Raw genomic sequence first — 21809 nt, forward strand, 5'->3', positions numbered from 1 at the left:
TACTGCTCAGATAAATTTGTTAGTCTCTAAGGTGCCACAAGTACTCCTTTTCTTTTTGCAGATACAGACTAACACGGCTGCTACTCTGAAACTTGCCTTAATGGAGGTGGTCTTCTGATAAAATTGGAGCCTTGGTCCTCAGTGGACCAAGATCGTCAGTTGGGATGGCATCGCTCCATTGACTTTATTGGAGCTATACTGATTTATACCACCTGAGGATCTGGCCCACTACATTGTGGATACTAAAGTGGCAGTCTCTTAAGACAGAAGATTGCCTAATAAGGTTGATTTCTTATAAAGATTTTAGTGTATTTTATGAAGGGTCTAATGAATGACCAAAAAACAGTAAACATGTCAGCATTAACTTTAAAAAAGCAGCTACAGATTCTGACACCTTAGTCATGATGAATAATATCTCATTCCACAAATAGCTCATTGGGTGACATTCTGGCCCCATTGAAGTCCATGGCAAAACTTCCATTGACTTCAGTGGGGCCAGGGTTTTACCAAGTAAGACAATTTGTGGAGTGAGGGTGTTAAATCCTTTTTTCATTCAAAAACCCTATAGCTATTTGAGAAAGGGGAAAGAAATGGATGAGGGAAACCAGTGTTCTAACGAGATTACAACAAAGATGGCTCCAAAACCTAGGTCAGTATTCTGTAATAAAAGAGATAAGGAGGGATATTCCTTCTTCAATACATTCCCATTAGCCCTCCTTGAAAAGTATACAAAATTCTAAAAGGATTAATGCCACAAGTCTGTGTCCCTTATTTTTTTATATATATAATACTTCAGTATTCTACAGAAATGACCCAAACTACTTCAGTATCGCTAATCCAAGAGGTAGTGTTTTGTATTATTAAGGCAAAATTAGGCTCCTAAACCTTTGTTTTAACTCCTAAATAAGTGACCTGATTTTCAAAAGTGCTGAGAACCCTGCAGCTTCCACTGAAGTCAATTGGAGCTGCTGGGTGCTCAGAACTTTTGAAGATCAGGTTACTTACTTATGTACTTAATAATGGATTTAGGAGACTAACTTCAGACTCCTAATTTTAGAAATCTTGGCTTTAATGTATAATCCTGCAGTATTCTTTTGCTACTGGCTGAGCGAGTGTTAAGTGAAGAGCAAAAGGGCCACACACCTAAGCTAAGGAAAGGCTGGACAGAATGTCTTTGTACAGCGAGTCGTTAACGTGTGCAGCATTAAATACCAAAGGCACAATGGGAGCAGCCAGTATAAATAACATTTAACAGTTTGACAAGAACTTTGCAGAAAAGAAAATATTTTGGGTGCAGCTGCCAACTTCAAGTGGGGGTAGAGGGACGTTACATAGATCCAGCTAGCCTTTAGAAACAGTGTTATATCTGGGTGACAGATAAAGGACAACTGCAGGATTGTGCTTTTCCGAGATGGTCACTGTGGTTTGTTTTTTTAAACTATGTAACTGTGAGGCTGTTTTCTGGGTGCTGCAATTTAAGTGGGAGGGACCTGCTCGTCTGTCTGCCAGGGCACTCCCAGGGAGGGAAATGGTATCACAGAGAGAGTTGTGTGGACCCTGCTCCCTTGTGGAGATTTCATATTGTCCAAAAGGAGTTGCTGTGAAGAAGGCAAGAAAGCGACTTGTGGGCCTTGAGCTGAGCAATGACAGTTCAAGGCACAAGGTATTTCGCTGATTTATTCCCTGCACTGAGATGACGATTTCCGTTGTAAACTGGGAAATGGAAGAAAAGCCAGGTATCATGTTTGTAAAGAGCCTTCCTAGAGAGTGAACTTACTACTGGGTCGCTGGATTCAGTGCGGTGTCAAGGATTGCTATGGGAGTGCGGTGCTGTGGGAAGTTTCCATCTTTCAGGGGACATGTCATGCCAAGGCCTGACAGGTAGATTCTGTGGCACCTTTTGTAAGAGTAGGTGTGTTAACCCTACTGTCCATTTAGCTAGCAATAGTTTGTCTATCTACAATTCCCCATGCATATTCACCTGGGCAAGATATTCTTCTTCACTTCCCGTCCTAAAAGGTCACGGGGTGTTACTGTACGCTGTTAAACAGCCGCTGTGTTCCATCTCAGAGGCGTCTGCATTTTAGTGATAGAATGATCCCTATCTCTTAGGTACTTTGCAGCAGTTGTGAGGTTTAATTCATTGTGTTATTTATTAACTGTTCGATTATCACATGGAATGTTTTTGTCTTTTATCCTTTTTCTGTCACCTGTGGGTGAACGCTTTTCATGAAGCGATCATTCTATATCTGACTGCTCAGTCCTCCTGGACAAAAGAAATCTGCACAACACCTTCCAAAGATGAGCCTGGGAGCTTAAATTCATATCTTTGCTAGACACTAAAAATCATGGTTTCATAAAGACCCTGGATTTATGGCTTATTAGGACAGTCTGTCACCCACTAACCCCCGTTTTTTGTCCTGTGATTGCAGAGGTGTTCATGGGCCACTTCACCTTGAATGATCTCTTAGGGTATGTCTACACTATGATATTAGGTCGATTTTATAGAAGTCAATTTTTAGAAATCGATTTTATACAGTCGATTGTGTATGTCCCCACTAAGCGCATTAAGTTGGCGGAGTGTGTCTTCAATACTGTGGCTAGCATCAATTTACGGAGTGGTGCACTGTGGGTAGCTATCCCACAGTTCCCGCAGTCTCTGCTGCCCATTGGAATTCTAGGTTAAGCTCCCAATGCCTGATGGGGAAAAACATTGTCGTGGGTGGTTTTGGGTACATGTCGTCAGTCGCCCCTCCCTCCCTCCGTGAAAGCAATGGCAGACAATTGTTTCGCACCTTTTTTCCTGGGTTACCCATACAGACGCCAAAAGCACGGCAAGCATGGAGCCCGCTCAGCTCACCACTGCTTTTGTGAGCATTGTAAACACCTCGCACATTATCCTGGAGTATGTGCAGAACCGGACTAAGAGACGCCAGCATGAGGACGATTGTGATGAGGATGAGGACATGGACACAGATGTTGCTGAAAGCATGGGCTGTGGCAATTGGGACATCATGGTGGCAGTGGGGCTGGTTGATACAGTGGAACGCTGATTCTGGGCCCGGCAAACAAGCACAGACTGGTGGGACCACATAGTGTTGCGGGTATGGGATGATTCACAGTGGCTGCGAAACTTTCGCATGTGTAAGGCCACTTTTCTTGAACTTTGTGAGTTGCTTTCCCCCACCCTGAAGCGCAGGAATACCAAGATGAGAGCTGCCCTGACAGTTGAGAGACGAGCGTCGATAGCCCTGTGGAAGCTTGCAACGCCTGACTGCTACCGGTCAGTCGGGAATCAATTTAGAGTGGGCAAGTCTACTGTGGGGACTGCTGTGATCCAAGTAGCCAATGCAATCACTGACGTTCTGTTATCAAGAGTAGTGACTCTGGGAAATGTGCAGGTCATACTGGATGGCTTTGCTGCAATGGGGTTCCCTAACTGTGGTGAGGTGATAGACGGAACGCATATCCCTATATTGGCACCAGATCACCTTGCCAACCAGTACGTAAACTGCAAGGGGTACTTCTCAGTGGTGCTGCAAGCACTGGTGGATCACACAGGATGTTTCACCGACATCAACGTGGGATGGCCGGGAAAGGTGCATGACTCTCACATCTTTAGGAACTCCAGGCTATTTGAGCAGTTGCAAGAAGGGCCTTACTTCCCAGACCAGAAGATTACCATTGGGGATGTTGAAATGCCAGTAGTTATCTTTGGGGACCCAATCTACCCCTTGCTCCCATGACTCATGAAGCCGTACACAGGCAGCCTGGACAGTAGTAAGGAACACTTCAACTATAGGCTGAGCAAGTGCAGAATGGTGGTAGAATGTGCCTTTGGATATTTAAACGCTCGCTGGCGCTGTTTGCTGACTAGGTTAGACCTCAGCACAACCAACATTCCCACTGTTATTGCTGCTTGCTGTGTGCTCCATAGTATCTGTGAGAGTAAGGGGGAGACGTTTATGGCAGGGTGGGAGGTTGAGGCAAATTGCCTGGCTGCCAGTTTTGAACAGCCAAACACCAGGGCGATTAGAAGAGCACAGATTGGCGTGCTGTGCATCAGAGAGGCTTTGAAAACCAGTTTCATGACTCACCAGGATAGGTGCGACAGTTGTGTGTGTTTTTCCTTGCTGCAAACCCACCCCCTCTGTTGATTTTAATTCCCTGTAAGCCAACAACCCTCCCCCCTTCAATCACAGCTGGCAAAGGAAATAAAGTAACTATTGTTTTGAAACCATGCATTCTTTCTTTATTAATTAAAAAAAAATGAGATAACTGACAAGGTAGTTGGGGTGGGGTGGGGTGCGGGAAGAGGGAAGGACATGGCCACATTGCTCATTGTAGCCACACTACAAATAAAAACTGTTTGAGTGACAGCCTTTTGTTGCTTGGGCCATCCTCTGGAGTGGAGTGGCTGGGTGCCCGGAGCATCCCCCACCTGTCTTCTTGGGTGTCTGGGTGAGGAGGATATGGAACTTGGGGAGGAGGGCAGGCGGTTATACAATGGATGTAGCGGGGGTCTGTACTCTTGTTGGCTTTCCTGCAGCTCTAAGAGATGCTTCATCATGTCTGTTTGCTCCCCCATTAGCCTCAGCATCGCCTCCTGTCTCTGCTCTTCGCGCTCACTTAATGCTTTCCTGGCCTCTGGCACTGAAAGCCTTCATGCATTAAGCTGTGCCCTATCAGTGCGGGACAACTGCATGAGCTCGGAAAACATGTCATCGCGAGTGCGTTTTTTCTCAGGGATGGAAATGATAGGGGGAGCATAGAAAGATTTGCACTTGGGGAGGGAGATAAAAAGGGAGAGTAAAATTTAAGATGATACATTTCTGAGAACAAAAGGGAGACTCTTTCACAGTGAATCAAGCAATTCATAGCAGACAGCACATGTGCTTTAGGTACAAGGTTGCATTTTGCCTTTTATATTGAGCACCTGCCGGTATGCTGACACATCACAAACGGCTGGGCAACAAAATTCAGTTTCCAGGCAGCCATGGTAAGCCTTTTGGTACACGGGGTTGGCTTCTTCTGCCTTCATAACATGTGGGAATGGTTTCAAATTGCAGTGCCATCCTTGCCCATAGCAAGCTATGCCAGTTGGGTTTCATATTTAAAAGGAGGGGTTGTAGTTTTTGGGTGGATGTGCAGCACACGCCTCCCTCCACCCCACTGCGTGGCTATTCTCTGGGATGATCCCTTCACCCCTCCTCCGCCATGTGGCTGTTCTCCGGGATGATCCCTTTTAACCAAGCACAAACAACCCAGCAAGAACAGGGTCCTTTTACTGTTCCCTTTCAAAAATTCCCCTATTTCAACCAGGTGACCATGAATGATATCACTCTCCTGAGGCTAACACAGAAAGATATAGACCGAATGTTGCTTGAATGCAACCAAAACCCAGGACCATTTGCTGCCATGCTTTGTGCTGCAATGATTCCAGACTAGTTGTTACTGGCTTGGCGTGGTAAAGTGTCCTACCGTGGAGGATGAAATAAGGCAGCCCTCCCCAGAAACCTTCTGCAAAGGCTTTCAGAGTACCTCCAGGAGAGCTTCATGGAGATGTCCCTGGACGATTCCTGCTCCATCCCCAGACACGTTAACAGACTTTTCCACTAGCTGTACTGGCCGCGAATGCATCCCAATTCTTCAGGACAAACCAAACATTAAACACTATTGCTTTTAAACCCTGTACTCTAGTTAGAAATGTGCACTCACAAGAGCAGCTTTCTCTGGCCTCAGGGTCGGGGATCCCGCCTTGGGAGGGTATTGGCTCCAGGGTGATGAAAAGGTCCTGGCTGCCGGGGAGAACAGATTCACCGCTTGCCTGCTGTGCATTCTCCTCCTCCTCCTCCTTCTCTTCCTCATCCACAAAATCCTCCTCCCTGTTGCGTGAGACTCCCCTCTTGCAGGTGTCCACGGACAGTGGTGGGGTAGTGGTGGGGTCCCCCCCTAGAATGCCATGCAGCTGATCATAGAAGCGGCATGTATGGGGCTCTGACCCAAAGCAACCATTTGCCTCCTTTGTCTTTTGTAGGCTTGTCTGAGCTCCTTAATTTTCATGTGGCACTGCTGTGTTTCCCTCTTGTAGCCTCTCTCTACCATGCCCTGTGCGATTTTGGCATATATATTAGCATTTCTTCTTTTTTATCAGAGTTCGGCCTGCACAGATTCTTGTCCCCATAAAGTTTATACAGGGTAAACTCATAAATTGTTCACCCTCTATGTCACTGATAGAGAGATATGCACAGCTGTTTGCTCCACCCAGGAATAATCACTTACTCTGGGTTCAATAATAAACAAAAGTGATTTTATGAAGAATAAAAAGTAGGATTTAAGTGGTTTCAAGTAATAACAGACAGAACAAAGTAAGTCACCAAGCAAAATAAAGCAAAAACATGCAAGGCTAAGCCAAATTCATTAAGAAACTGTTTACAGGTAAAATCTCACCGTCAAAGATGTTCCAATAAACTTGTTTCACAGACTAGACTCCTTCCTAGTCTGGGCCCGATCCTTTCTCCTGGTACAGTCCTTGTTAGTTCGAGCAAACATCTGAGGTAGAAAACAGGGGTGTTTGCATGACTGGCCGCCCCCTTTGTTCTCTTTCACCCCCTTTTATAGCTTTCACACAAGGCGGGAATCTTTTGTCTCTCTGGGTCCACACCCCTCCTTCTAAATGGAAAAGTACCAGATTTAAGATGGATTTCATTACCAGGTTACATGGTTACATGTCACTGTAAGACCTCATTCTTCATTACTCACAGGATGGCCCACATGTACACAGGAACATCCACAACCAATTGTCCTAGTCAATTGGAGCCATCAAGATTCTAAACCACCATTAATGGCCCACACTTTGCATAATTACAGTAGGACCTCAGAGTTATACTTCATATTTCTAGCTTCAGATACAAGAATGATACATGCATACAAATAGGATGAACACACTCACTAGATTATAAGCTTTGTAATGATACCTTACAAGAGACCTTTTGCATAAAGCGTATTCCAGTGACGACATATTCACGTTCATAAGCATGTTTTCATAAAGCATATGGAGTGCAACGTCACAAGAAGAATGAGAAGTTATATTACCAAGGAGCACCTGTTGGTGTTTCCGGAAAGTTCGGGTGCTGATCCTTCCATTTCTGGGTCACGTACTGGACACTAGGAATACATTACTTCTAACTCCCAGAACGGGTTGGTGCTGAATGTTCCTGGTGTAGTTAATGAGGATTTCTCATTTACACAAAGGCATATGTGTACACTGCTAAATGCTGGGCACAGGCTAGCCTACCCCAGCTACTTTGAATCCGGCTAGTGTGGGTAACAATGGCAGCAAACAGAACGCAGGCTCCAGAGTGGGCTAGTGAGCAGCGTATGTCCCCAGGGCCCATGCTGGGTTGTACGATTAATGCTGGACCATGTGTTGGCTTCACTGCTACTGTTACCTGGGCTAGCTGGATTCAAGTTAGCTCTGGGAGGCTGTTGCTAAACTCGCTCTCCACCAATCTGGCAGTGCAAGGAGGGGACTTCAATGGCATAAATTAGTTACACTCACTTTAAGACCCCTTTACGCTACCAGAGGGGCATAAAGTGTAACTGAGAATCAGGCCCTGAGTAGTGATGTCAGAATTTGCCCCAGAGCTAAGGACAAGTGCATGTCCTGAGAATCTTAACATTTCAACAGGATCCCGCCATCGCCCCAGAATGAGACAGCTCATTACACCAGGGTCTCTCTTCCCCATTGCCATAGAGTGAAGAGCTGATGGTAGGTTACTGTTTCCATGTGTAGACTAATAGAGGATTAGAAACAAAAGTGCTACTTCTCTGTATCCACTCCACACGGTCGTATCAGGGCCAAAACCGCAGCTGATGGGCCACATCCTGACCCTGCTGCTGCATGGGGAGGAACCTGGCCACAACCCCACAGCCTGGCCAATATGAGCACCCAGAGATGCTAAGCAGCTCCTGGGGAGAACGGGCTTGCTGGGCAGCAGCTGAGAAGCTACTCTGTAGCCAGGCAGCCCGATCCACTCCCACAGAAGAAGCGACCGGTGCTTGGAGGGTGTTGGGTGGAAGCGGTGCTCTCTTTGCTCCAGTATTGCCACTTGCGAGCTCTCATAACTTGAGTCTGAGTTTTGCAATACTTGGTGTTTTTCTTAAAGGCTCAGCTCCTGGAGTCAAGTGATTATAGGAGACATCCAGCTTTCATGAATAAACCCAGGGTATGTTTCTGTCCTCCTGGTTGCCAAGAAAGGCTTGAAACTGTGGCCTGACTGCCTCCTGAAGGCTCCAGCCCCACCAGGCAAATGAAAAGAACCCAAAATGGATCATTCTTAAATTCCATGTATTTTAAGCCTGTCTCATGGAGCGGGGGAAGGCTCACTCATGGTTTTTGGCTGGCCATACTGCTTCTCTGCGAGTGTAAGGTTCTCCTCTGCAGAAGTATAGGACCGAGGATTTGGCCTAGTATCAGTGCAATAGTATAACTGTATATCCTGCTTTGTACTAGTGATAGCAAACCGCCAAAGGGACCAAATCCCTACATTTTGTATGTGGCCAAAGCTACTGAAATCAGTGGGGAATTTTGAGTACACAAAGAATGCAGGGTCAAGCTCCTCATTTGGAAACAAGTTACCAGTCAGCACCCACCTCCTGAGGGCTTTTCTGATCTGCTGAGGTCTGCCAAAGGGTGCTGGAAATCTTGCAAGAATAGATTTCTCAGATGCTTCCATGTGCTCACTTGTAACAAAGATCCCCCCAAGAGCAGCTCTGTCTAGAAACAAGTCTGTCTAAAAACAAGTAGACCAAGTGTGTAAGCTCTTCAGGGTAGGGGCCATTTCTTTGCTGTATGATTGCAAAGAGCTTGGCATAATGGGGCCCTGTTGTCACGATCCACAGGTCTGGTCCCTGGGAGAACCCCTTCAATACATCAGCCCCCTTAGGGTCACACTCTCACTGGGGTAAACACCTTGGCTTCACTGCCTCCTAGGACCGAACCTCGGAGCCTTCAGCACTCCTACTTTATGCCATGAGCTCCCTGCATCAAGTCCACCTGGATTGTACCCCGGAGGGAGACTTACACACCTAAAGGGAGCAATGCATCCCCAGTTTCCTTTATCTGGAGTGACTCCCAGCCAGTGCTATAAGAGCAGAAGGGTGTATTAGATGTTTGGAACGCAGCATTGAAAGTCCCTGATTATCACAGAGAAGAGAGAGTTACAGCATAGGCCATCTGTGTCAGTTCAGAGCCCAGAGCTCTCCTCTGACCCTTTCTTAGTCCCAGTCCAGACGCTTTTCCTGCTTCCAGCAACCCACATTTAACAGCCGCCTGGCCCCTCCTCACTCCTTTGTCCTTGTTCCTGGGCAAACATTGTCACCTGGCCCTCCTCCTAGCCCTTTGTTCTCCATCTGGTCAAACCAGGCTGGCTTTCTGCAGAGGGATGGATCATCCATAATTGTTATTTATTAGGTACCAAAAGTCTGAGCAATTGTCTTCTGAGACTCTTCATAGCATGGGGCCAGGCCCAGACAGCCAGGCATCAGTCACACCTGGAGCTTTGCAAAAGGTACACAACCTTTCCCCACCCCCACCCCCCGACCTAGTTAACCATAGCACATAGGGGAAACTGAGGCACACAGGGTATTCATACAAAACATGATGAAGAACGCATCACATCTGTCCTCTAGGCACTCCTGCAATATAAGCAATAATATTTATTTTTTCAAAAAAGGGGTTAAGTTTTAATCTTATCGAGACCAGTTCTTCTCCCACACAGGCGTAAATCAGGAGTAATAATAACTATATTGATTAAACTGGTGCAAGAGGAGAAGTGGGGCCATTGGCTTCAGTGGGATGTCACTGGTGTAAACAAGAGAAATTTGGTGCCCAGTATTCATGCAGGCTTCTTCCTCAGAGGAACCTGGTTAGCTTTATACAGAGGGAGATCTATTTTGTTTGGCATTGGTCCATGAGTTTGTATTGTTTTGTATGTGCCTCGAGCAACTGTAAGGGCCCACTGCCTCAATTGCTAAATAATGTCCCTTATTCATACCTGCAAGGTTCCCCAGGGGTTTGTACAGAGGGGAGTAGGATATGGTCACACTGGGTGAGAGGCAAAGTGGAGTGAGATTTGGTAAAAAAAAAAAAAAAAGGCAGCCAAGGCAGGATTTGAGGTAAAACGCAGACACAGATAAGCAGAGGGAGGAAGGAGGCCGTTTTGTCTAGCTCTGGACCAATGAAATTCCCCAATCTAGGTGAAAGTGCTGCTGCTTCCCTGGTATATCTCATCTGCAATGTGAGACTTAAAATTCTTGCCTGACACGTGGGGGGCTTGCGGGGGCGGGGGACTTGGAGGGGGAGGATTTACATGGATACAAAGAAGGCTGGCCTCTCACAGGAATGGAATCCAAGCCATCCGAAATATCTAAAGCCTCATACGTTGGCTGGCATGTGCTCTCAGACTGAAGCCTATTAAACGTAGAACAAGGGACAATTGCTCCCCATCTCAGTCTGCAGCTCTCCTCAGGGCTAGGCAGGAGTGAAGGAAAGACAGGGAAAGAGCATGCTTCTCATACAGATTTGTATGCAGTGTTTTCCTTACTTTAGCAGAGAGGTGACTGTAAACCAGACCCACATTTTACTGTGAAAATTAGAGTCAGTAAGAACACCCAGTGTTTCAAGATATTTTATTTTCTATGCTAAAAGAATAGACATAATGAATAATCATCTGTGGTTTTTTTGATGGGGTGGGCTAGAAGAACATTGGAACTGCGGATAGACCTTTCTATCTCTCCATCATTCAGCGTAGGTAGGACTTGTCTGCAGGCGTAAGATCAATGGTTTTGCTGTTAGGAGAGTTACCTGGAATACAGCCTTAAAACAAGAAGAACTAGGGCTCACCCAAGCTAAGTTCCTCAGCTCTGCGATGCGACTCCTGATACTCTTCTAAGAAGGAAGGCTGTTCTTGTGGTTAAGGCGCTAGCCTCAGAGACAGGAGATCAGCGGTCAGTTCCTGGCTCTGACACAGACTTCCAGTGTGACCTTGGGCCAGTCACTTAATAGCTTATGGCCTCATTTGTAAAATGGGGATAACGTTTCCTTTCTCGTAGCTTTTGTCTTGTCTGTGTAGACCAGAGGTGGGCAAACTCCGGCCCGCTGGCCACATCCGGCCCGTGGGACCGTTCTGCCTGGCCCCTTTGCTCCTGGCCCGGGAGGCTCGCCCCCAGCCCCTCCCCCGCTGTCACGCTGTGCTGCCAGCACTCTGGCCCGCCACTCCTGCCAGGCAGCGCAGTGGCATGGCTGGCTCCGGCATGGTAAGGGCGTGGGGAGTGGGGAGTCCTGGTGGGCAGTCAGGGGACAGGGAGCGGGAGGGGGGTTGCATAGGTGTGAGAGTCCCAGGGGGCCTGTCAGGGGTCGGGGCAGTCAGGGGACAGGGTAAAGGGGGGGTTGGATAGGGGGTGGGGTACCAGGGGGCAGTTGGGACGGGGGTCCCAGGAGGGGGCAGTCAGGGGACAAGGAGCAGGGGGGGTTGGATGGGTTGGGGGTTCTGAGTGGGGGTAGTAAGGGGGCAGGAAGTGGGAGGGAGCAGATAGGGGTTGGGAGCCAGGCTGTTTGGGGAGACACAGCCTTCCCTATTCAGCCTTCCATATAGTTTTGCAACCCCGATATGGCCCTCGGGCCAAAAAGTTTGCCCACCCCTGGTGTAGACTGTAAGATCTCAAAGGCCAAGGACTGCCTTTTACTGTGTGTAAGTTCCGGACCCGGCACAATGGCAGCCCCGGCTCAGTCGGTTAATACATTTGTGCTTCTCAGTCAGCTAATGCATTGACCTCTGGTTAACTCTCTGGTTACTTTTTCCAGACCTGAGAATGAGCTCTGAAGTTCAGAAACTTATCCCCTCCACCAGAAGTTGGCCTAATAAAAGATATTACTTCACCCACTTTGTTTTTCTCTCAATGCGCTCTATATTTGATCCCATGGTTGATTCTTCTCGATCACTGACAATCGGTTTCAGAGTGGCAGCCGTGTTAGTCTGTATCCACAAAAAGAACAGGAGGACTAGTGGCACCTTAGAGACTAACCAATTTGTCTGAGCATAAGCTTTCGTGAGCTACAGCTCACTTCATCGGATGCAATATGTGTTGCTGTATTGCACAGTTGTTCCAAAACATTTAGGAAGAAGGGTTTTAATGACCCAACTCTGTCTAGATATAACGGAGAGCAGAATTTCACCCTACGAATCCAGTTTTGGCGGTGAGGTATTCTTTTATCTTTCCCATGGAGAAGAATAGGCACATCAATGGCTTTTAGCAGCTGTTTTCCATCAGACATTTTCCTTGGTGCGTGTTAAAAAATGAGGCTTTGATGTAATACTCCTCATCTACATATTTCTTTGATATTTTGAATGTGATCTTAACGTGTCTGTGCGTGCGTGCACTTGTCTGTCTCAGGCACTCCATGAACTTTGACACTCCCTTGGTTTCTTTTGACAGGGACACATATGCAGCAAAGGAACACACTGACCTGCCAGCTTCCCACTCCCTCAGTCCAGAGTGTATCCCCACTGACTTACAGCACAGCAAAACAGCATGGTCAGGAGCAGTTAAACCACGGCTGAAGACCAGGTGAGAGAGAAGATGGTTTTATTCATGATTCTCTTCCTGCCCTCTACATATTCCAGTTATTTATGTATACTTTGAATTTCATTCTGGGACAGATCCTCAGCTGGGTCCATTGTCAAACACAACTTCCATCTTCCGGGAGAAGAGTCAATTTAGACCTGTGTAAGTGTCAAGTTTTTGTGTCAGAGTAATTACCCCACCTCACACTTAGCCCTTCCCACACCTCCAGCATAACGCCAGGGAAATAAACTCAATCTTGTGCCCTGAGCAAGGGACAACTTTGCTGTCTGTTGGTAATGTTTGTGTGGGACTCTGCACAGAGGACTTAGTCACTCTTGTTACTGATATGCCCAGGGGGGAGACTGGTTGACTCGGGTGTGCTTTCCTTTCCTCTCCTTTATAGAACTTTGTCAGTCCTGGAGAAGACAATTAGAGACGTAGAGACAAATTCAGCTTTCCACTGCACTGGAGTAAACCTGGAGTAACTCCATTGCTTTGGACCAAGGGATAGATTTGTAGAGGTATCGAGGCATCTGAAAATTAGAGCTGTGCAAATAATGTGTTTTTTGATTTTCTGGGAATTCTGAAAAATCAAGGAAAATTTTCAGTGAATTGAAAAGCGAAAAAAGAGTTCATTTCCGATTGAAAGACATATTTCATTTTGACAAAATCAAAATGTTTCCCTTTTTATTTTGACCAGTTTTTAATTGTTTTTTTAGTAAAACTAATGGAATTTTTGAAAGATTAGTACTTCCTGCTTGTAGATCTTTAATTCCCAACAGTAATTACTTGAGAGAAGCATCACAGTTTAGTGCTTCATTGTGATATCTTACCATCAGAGGCATAGTCATGGGGTTTTTTTTATTACACAGAGGGTAGCATTTCAGGCTGTGTCTGCTGCCTGTCTATATTGTGTATCAATGGTTGACACTTTGGGTCCAAACAGGAAGTAGCCTTAATGTAGAAGAATTTGAGAGTGGGAGGGAATATGCTGCATGGCCTTAACCTTTGGCTCTGCCAGCAGGGGCAGCCCCACAACTTGTTTGCTTTTCTATAAACACACCCGAAATGATGAAGTGCTTTGGAGCACTGATTGTCTAAAACGTTCTGTGAAATTCAGGGTGGAAGATAAGTGTTTCCAGTCTTCGGGAAATTCCAGGATTCTAGGGCCAGATTCTTAGCTGATGGAAATTGGGGTCTGTTGAAATCAGGGGAGCTGCACCTGTTTTCACCAGCTGAGGATCTGTCCTGGAGCTGGCATCGTTAACTGTGTAATGTTTGTGTAATCTTTGAGTTCCACCTGCCTGATTCTTTGTTGCCCAGCATTTTGTGGAGTGCAAAGCAGGTATACAATGCTACTAGATTGTAATGATCCTGTTTTACACAGGCATGAATGACTATACAAGGTACAAAGCAGTGAAGAATCAGATCTAGAGAGTCCAGATCAAGAACTCTCTTCATTAAAAGGTTTCGTATGAAAGACGTGCTGGCTCCTTCATCATCTGAGCTATATTACATATTTGAGTTATGTTACATATATGGTCTGTATTTTCAGGTTTGCTAGGCACTGCAAGCCGCCAGAGAAGGCTAGTGGAGAATTACTGCTGTTCCGGGCAACTCTCTGTTGATGTAAATCTGGTGGAGGCAGCTCTGCCCTCTCCCATCCCGAGGGGAAGGGGAAGGAGGGGGCAGTGCATGGGCAGGTAGGGATGGGATCATGGCAGACCTGAGCTCATCTTTGCGTGCCCCTTCACGGATGTAAGGGACCTTAGGCCAGTGAAATAAGTTAGGTTGACCCTGGCAGCTTGAACTTGCACCAGGGCTGAATCAGGTAGCTGCAACCAGCTCCCTGCAGCCGCCCTGCTCTCCACTCTGTCCAGGCTGTGTGAGATTGAGGCCAAAGGGCCTGGAGACTGCTCTCACAAGCTCAGGGGCAAATCAGGAGAACTCAGGTGAAACCAGAGGGTCAGATCCCCTGTTGGTGTCGATCTGCTTGTCTGTGAGTTATGCTGGCTAAGGGTCTGGTTCAGAATATATGTAGTATGTAATGCATACATACAGATGTACATACACTGGTGTAGAAACAATGTAGATGTGGGGGCAGCAAGGCCTTTTATGTGTGTAACTCCATTGAATTCAACAGAGCTGCGTTTGATTTGCATCTGGGTAAATCTGAGGTGAATCAGGCACAGTGGTATGAACGTACAGCACAGAAAGAGTGGAATTCAGATATCCCATCTGAAATTGTTAGCCAAAATAGGATCGTGTTCCTGGTGTCTGCTAATTACAGTGCAAATCCCCTTTGCTATCTGCCGTTATCCACTGTCCCCATTACATTTGGATAATCAGGCTTATAGTGTGACATATTTCCTGCCAGTCACCGGCTCTGTACGGCTCATTATTGGAAATGAGCGAGAGTTGGAAAGCACATTCCATCCATTGTTTAGAAGTCTCTCCTGATGCGGTTGCTGTGTGTTTTCTAGCAGAGTGCATAAGCATCTTAGTCTTCCTTGTTCTCTTGTCTTTTTTTAACTAATTCTGTATTGACTGAAGAAGAACCAGAAAAATTGTTTGCATTAAACCTGTTGGGCCAGATTCTCAGTTGGCATAAATCAGCGTCGCTCTGTGACCTCAACAGAGCTGTACCGATTTATGCCAGCTGGGCCTGGGGGTCTGGCCCAGGGTCTTTTGTTTTGGCTTCACTTCAGGAGACTAGAGTGGTAATGCTTGGGGAGACAGAAATAGCTGGAGTTGTTCACCAAGACATAAGCTGAAAAGTATAAAAGCCATACAATACAATCAGGCACCCTTTCCATATCTCTTCTTTCTTCCTCTTTTCCAGTAAAGGAAAATCCCGTGAAATTGTAGCAAGAACATGAGAACAGGGGAGAGGCTGTATTTCAGACCCCTCCAGCCTTTCATTCCAGTCTTCCTGTTCTCTAGGTAACACCAGGCAAGAACAATTAATCAGTCCTGACTTCTGCTTGCCTAAGCCACAGTCACGTGTGAACGGCGTAAATGTTCTGGCAATGGAACCCCACCAGTATGGCTTCCCTTCAAATTTAGGATCTGATATACCCCTTTCATTTACTTTATATAGGGGATTAAATAAATACTACTGCTTGTTAAAAATCTGCCTTCAGAAAAGATTCCAGTAGGACACAGTTGTTGAATCTAGTAATCAATGAGCATGTAGTTATTCTACATCAGCTCTCGTATTAACAGCTAAATCCCACTCACTTCATTCAAGTGAGGTGTCCAGTTAATGTCAGCTGAAGTCAGTGGGACTCTTCGCTTGAGTAAGATGAGCCTTAAATCTAAGAGATATTGTCTGTTAGTTGCACTTTTTACTGAATGACAGTTAAGCATTAGGTAATTAATTAGAGCATAATCCAGTTACTAGCTCTGGGCGACCTTCGGCAAGTCACTTCACCACTGTATGCCTTAGTTTCCCCATCTTAAAAGCTCAGTGGATTTCAGAGCCTGAGCTCCAGCACAAGCAGGAATGCCTAAACTGCTATTTTTAGCCCCATAGCATGAGCCTGGGTCAGTTGACCCAGGTTCTGAGACTCACTGCTGCGGGGTGTTCTTTGCTGTGTAGACATACCTTTAGTTCACAGCAAGGTGAGGTGTAAATCTACCCTGTGATAGCCTGCTGTTCACTCATTGTCCCTGTGCACCCTGCTGCTGCGCTCTTAACCGTTTCCTAATGCAGTCAGAGTGACACCACTTTGAAACAGGACTAGCTCAAAGCTCACTAGGGAACTTCTGATACAGAGCAGCAGGGTCCACATTGGCACTTAGTGCCCAGCAGGCTAGTGTGAGGTCGATTTACACCCCAGCTTGCCACAAACGAAGTGCTCATCTAGACAAGCCCTAAGTAAACGTAAAGTGATTTCAGAGGTGCGTTAAAGCTCCCACAGCTAATGCAACATGACACAGCTATAAAGATCCAATGTGGCACAACTCAGGTATCCTAAATGTAGCTTGTCAAAGACAGTAAACAAATAGCATTTGATTGTCTCAGCTAAAGGCCAAAAGCGAAACCTGTCTTAAGCACTGGGAATGGGGCAAGCAATACAAGTGGGACCAAACTGGTTCATGCTAGAACTCTGGTGAGCTCAGCAGATAAATTTTACCCTTGATCTTTGACTAAACATCAAACAAGCTCGAAAGCTTGGGGACACTTTAAAATGATTTCCTCAGGCAGAGAGTTGTCTATTGGAAATGGCCCATAATGTACTTCTCAATATATTTTGAATTATTTAAAAAAAAAACCAGCAGGATTAAAAGCCAATTTGCTGTATATTCACAGGTCTTACCTAAACTGGTGCACACTGCTGTTAGTGGGAATGTTGCCTGAGCATATGCAGAAGAATAACCATGTGAGCGTGTAGTTCTGTTCCATTTTTGCAAACCCTGTGGGGAGATATGATTGGCCCAATGTTGATCTGGTGACATTTTGCGTAACGCTTCACTGACTTGAGTAATCTTTCTGGTGAGTTTTCCTTGTTCTTCAGTAATGTCTATTAAGGAACACAGCTTCCTCCCAGCCTGGCACCAAAACTTCTTACAAGAGTTGGGTGAGTCTAAACAACCAGAATCAGTAAAGAGGAGTAAAGCTGGGGCTATTAAGGTTGTTTTTCTTCTAATTGGCCTAGTCCGAGAATCATGACTGCACCTTAATTATGAATGATGCTTCTTTGAGTGGATTGTGGCTTCACTCTGTAGAAATCCTAATAGGCTTTCTGAGTGTTTTAGTTTGCATTCGCCTGCTGCTTAATAGCAAAGCACAAGGACTGCAATGAGGAGGATGGCCCCATATAAATATGAAGCAGGAAGTGCAATGCAATTGATTTATTCTCAGGCTCTGGAGACTGATTGCCGTTTTGGTGGATGCACATAGAACATATCCTTATAATGGTGCCCCGTATATTGCTACAGTGAAATGTGACAAACTCTGGGCCAGGTCCTCAGCGGGTGTAAATCAGTCTAGCTCCATTGATGACAATGTTTTCGTTATACAAATCCTTCTTTTCAGGTCTTTTTAACTTAGAGATTTTCCCTTGTGTATCTGAACTGCAGGCATGGGCCCTAATCCAGCAGGATGATCCATGCTAGTTGACCGTTATAGGCACCCATATGGACACAGGAGTCCATCCACATGGATTAGCTTTTACTGGGAAAATCTAGACTCACCAAAGGTTCTTTGATTCATATGTCAGCCATGAGTTTGATGAACATCTGCACACTTGTAGCCTCAACTGCATACTGTGATTGACAAATGAAGATCACCTGACTGGTGTGTTGACAATGGTGACTTAGTTGGTAATCAGTCAAACTCAGTGATAGGCCCTTTACTGTACACTGATTCATGTTCTAAAAGACTAAATTACATCCCATTATTCCCTGCATGGATCAAATTAAGTTAGTCAGCTGTAGACTTGGATTTCTATGATATACCAGCTGATGAAGGGGCGTTCTTTACAGAATCCGCCTCTTTAGCTTCAGCATCTTACTGAAACTTGGACATCAGTCTAAAGTTCTTCTTGTCCCCTATTACTATTTATCTGCCACTATCTAGTAACATTTTCCCTTGAATGTTTTGGCTCTTGGTCTGAAGCCCTCAACCAGCAATGGAAGCTCCATAATCCACAGAAGCAAAAGGGTTAATGTTAAATGAATCCTTCAAAGCTCAAAACTTCTTTAAAAAATAGTAGATCCATTCGGTAATTTTATAGCTAATTCTATAGCTGCCTTGAGGGCTCTAACATGTTTCCATCTAGCACTGGGTAGGGGGGAAGCTGTTGACTGAATGCTTTCCATGTGGTTTTGAAGCGTATATTTGTAAGCCCCTCCTACCTTCAGATCCACAAAGTGAGTGCTACATTTAAGAGAAGGTAGACCACCCTGTTAGACGTTTGGCAGCCCTCTTGGCCTGCCCAGTCTGGCTGAAATGCTTATTGCAACCACTTCTTGTCTTCAGAAGGACCTGATGGGGCTCTGTGTGTATTATTTAAGTACGAGTTGGAGAGAACATTTAATCTGAAGTTTCCACCCATGGCAGTGTACTGAATTAACGCACTAGCCTTTCATCTCTGCAGGGCTACCTTAGCTCATGAGTGAAGATGGGATTCGTGGTCTCAGTTAGACATTCACCCATGTCTCAAAACTCTGTGTAATTTCGCTGAGTTGCCTTTCTCTGCTCAAGGGACACTTTGGACTGGAATAGCCAGAGCTATTGCAGGCCACTGCGATTCAGCAGCGTGACATTGTTGAGAAATTTGCCCAGTGCTTTCTTATCCTGTGCCTGACTCTAGCTATTGCTGACAATCCTCCCATTTAATAAACACTCAAAGCCCTGAATCAGCCAAGTACTTAAGCACGTGCTTAAGTTCTACCAACTTAAATGGGTCTCAAGCACGGTAATGAAGTTAATTTTGCACTTCGGTGCATAGCTGAATCAGAAGCTACATTCACCTAAAAACGTTTTTTTAATTCAAACCTAGATCCCCAGCAAGACAGTGCAGAGCACTTTGACAGGACCATGGACTGTAATGGGGTTTCCTGGGTGTAACTAACCGCAAAAAATAGCCCATATAAAAGATGGAGAAACCTATTAATTACTAGAGAGAGAGCCTGACGTGTAAAGAGCTCCCTTTATTTAGGCTTGTAATGAAAACAGAGGTTTTACCCTGTAAGGCAGACGATTGTGATTTCAGGTGAGAGATTACTCATTTAGTATGGATTTGCTAAGCCATGTACATGTAGCACATTGGAAAGCAGTTGTTATGTATGCCCACTTTTGCAGTAACCACTTCTTAAACAACTTGCCCCTTTTAAGTGAAATTGATTTTTATAGCCAAGTTCTAAACCCCGACAATAGACTCGGGGTAATTTTATAGTGCTGGCCCTGGCATCCATTCTCTCTTCACTTTATTGATGTATTGTCAGGAACCCCCTTGATGAACTGCTGAGATGTGAGAATCAGGGGGTTTCACTGGTGTGCTATAAGGACTGCTTTGTGCAGTCGAGATCCCATTTTCCCTGTTCTTTTAATCTGATATGCACCCCAGAGCTGTTATATATGTATGGCAACCTTTATGCAACACGACTGCACCACACTTGATAGGAATGGTACCAAAATGTACAGATCCCCCAATCTGCTCATTTCCCCTCCAAAGGTCTTTGCAGTGTTTTGCAATGAAGCCTGTAGTGAAGCACTCCAAAGGAATTCTCATGGGGTTTTGCAAACAGTTATCATTTTTTGTGTGTGGAGGAGGCTGCAGTTATTATTGGTGATATCATTCGAAAAGGAACTTTGGATTTTATCTTAGGTTCTACCATGGAGCATTTTTCCCCCAGTAGAAGTGGTCAGCAGTTTTCTTCCCCTCCTTGCTTTTTCTTGCATCACATTGTGACACTCAGCAGTTAACTTCTTCTAGCATGGTGTGCTGTGGGATGCCTGCTACCCCTGGAACTCCAGTGTGGGTTTAATTTGTCATGTTAGTGGAATGGTTGGTTGATGAAACTTCCCTAAAACTCAGTTCCCTGGAGTCAGATCAGACTGTACAACTGCAGCAGAAAATGGAGCTCTTGGGGAACTTTTATATCGAAAAAGAGGCTGAAAGAAGAACAGAGAGCACGAAGAAAGGGTTTTGTGCAAAGCACCTTCTCCATATGATGTTGATTTGGCCAGAGGGTTGCTATCAAAAATGCTGATGTTTGCTATAAGGTAACATCTCTGTTTTGGAACTCATCTTGCTTTGTGTTTTAGTATTCTCTGGAGATGAGCTTAGAGAATTAGGGGCCAGATTCCCATTGTTCAGTACCTTGTGTAATCTTTGCACATGCCTTGCCCTGGTATAAGTTACTGCACAAGGTGAAAGGCAGTGGAGAATCCAGCCCTGCTTAACTAACATTCTGATGAACGGCAGGTGCAAAGAAGCATCTCCACATCTCTGCTGCCTTGTTATGTTCTCCGATTTATTTGTTGGGAGGACTCCCGAGATCCTACAGAGCTATTTTCTCCCACTGAGGGTCTGAGGGTCAGATTCTCAGCAGCTGTAAATCAGCATTGACTTCAGTGGAGCTACGCTGATTTACACCAGTTGAGGATCTGGCCCATACATACACGTTCAAAAACTTTGCATTCGCGGCATGTATTTTTCCTCCTCTCCTCCATGTATTTTCCTATGGTTTTCATGATCTTCATATATCAGTCTATCTATATCTATATATCACAGCACACTGCTTACCACAATCCATAGCTTGAAGAGCTTCGTATAACTTCCCCACAACACTAGGAATTTCCCTAATAAATCACTGGATATGTCAGGCAATGAATAAATTCCATGCTTGTTGTAAGTGAAGTCCTGAGGTATGATTTAAAGTATCCACATCTTTGCACTATAAAATGAATAGGCATGTATAACAGTGGAGACGCTCACTGTTCCTGACTAACCCAGATAGCTCCACAGTGCAAGATAAACACTAAATCAGAGTAATCTTCAACACATTGATAAAAGCAAGTGAATTTAAATGTCTCACTGTTGCCTTCTCCCATTGCTGTTTTTTCTCTTTGTTTTTAAAATGGCAAAACCAAAAAGCTTTTTCCCAGGCATGCTTTATTTCTTTTCTCAAAATCAGCACAGAACTTAGGATAATTTTTTTTTCCTTTTGATCAGGAACTCAGTCAAAAATAAAGCAAATACTTTTCAACTACTGGGCCTGATTTTCCTCTCAGCTACACTGATCTAAGTCAGATGAAACTGCCGTGACATGAAGTGAGCCACTTTGGTGTTAAAAAGGTGTGAGAGGAGAATCAGACCCGCTCTGGTTGTTACAAGGAGAAGGGAGAAAAATTGTTCTCGTTAACCAGTGAAGTAAGACAAGAAGCAGTGGGCTTAAATTGCAGCAAGGGAGGTTTAGGTTGGACATTCGGAAAAAAATCATAACTGTCAGGGTGGTGAAGCACTGGAATAAATTGCCTACGGAGGTTGTGGAATCTCCGTCATTGGAGGTTTGTCGGAGCAGGTTAGACAAACACCTGTCAGGGATGGTCTAGATCAGCGGCTTCCAAACTTTTTTTCTGGGGACTCAGTTGAAGAAAATTGTTGATGCCCATGACCCAGTGGAGCTGGGGATGAGGGGTTTGGGGTGTGGGAGGGGCTCTGGGCTGG

At 45.3% G+C, this 21809-nt stretch overlaps 1 protein-coding gene across 1 annotated transcript in view; it reads left to right on the forward strand.

The window, feature by feature from the left end:
* SHROOM3 (shroom family member 3) overlaps positions 1–21809 on the forward strand; it is a 165426-nt gene that overhangs the window by 111503 nt on the left and 32114 nt on the right. The window contains exon 3 of the mRNA XM_077814751.1: positions 12499–12630. Coding sequence (XP_077670877.1) covers positions 12499–12630 — 132 coding nt within the window. The remainder of the gene's footprint in view (positions 1–12498; positions 12631–21809) is intronic.

The sequence above is a fragment of the Eretmochelys imbricata genome, chromosome 4 (genome assembly GCF_965152235.1).
Source record: "Eretmochelys imbricata isolate rEreImb1 chromosome 4, rEreImb1.hap1, whole genome shotgun sequence".
Taxonomy (NCBI): Eukaryota; Metazoa; Chordata; order Testudines; family Cheloniidae; genus Eretmochelys; species Eretmochelys imbricata.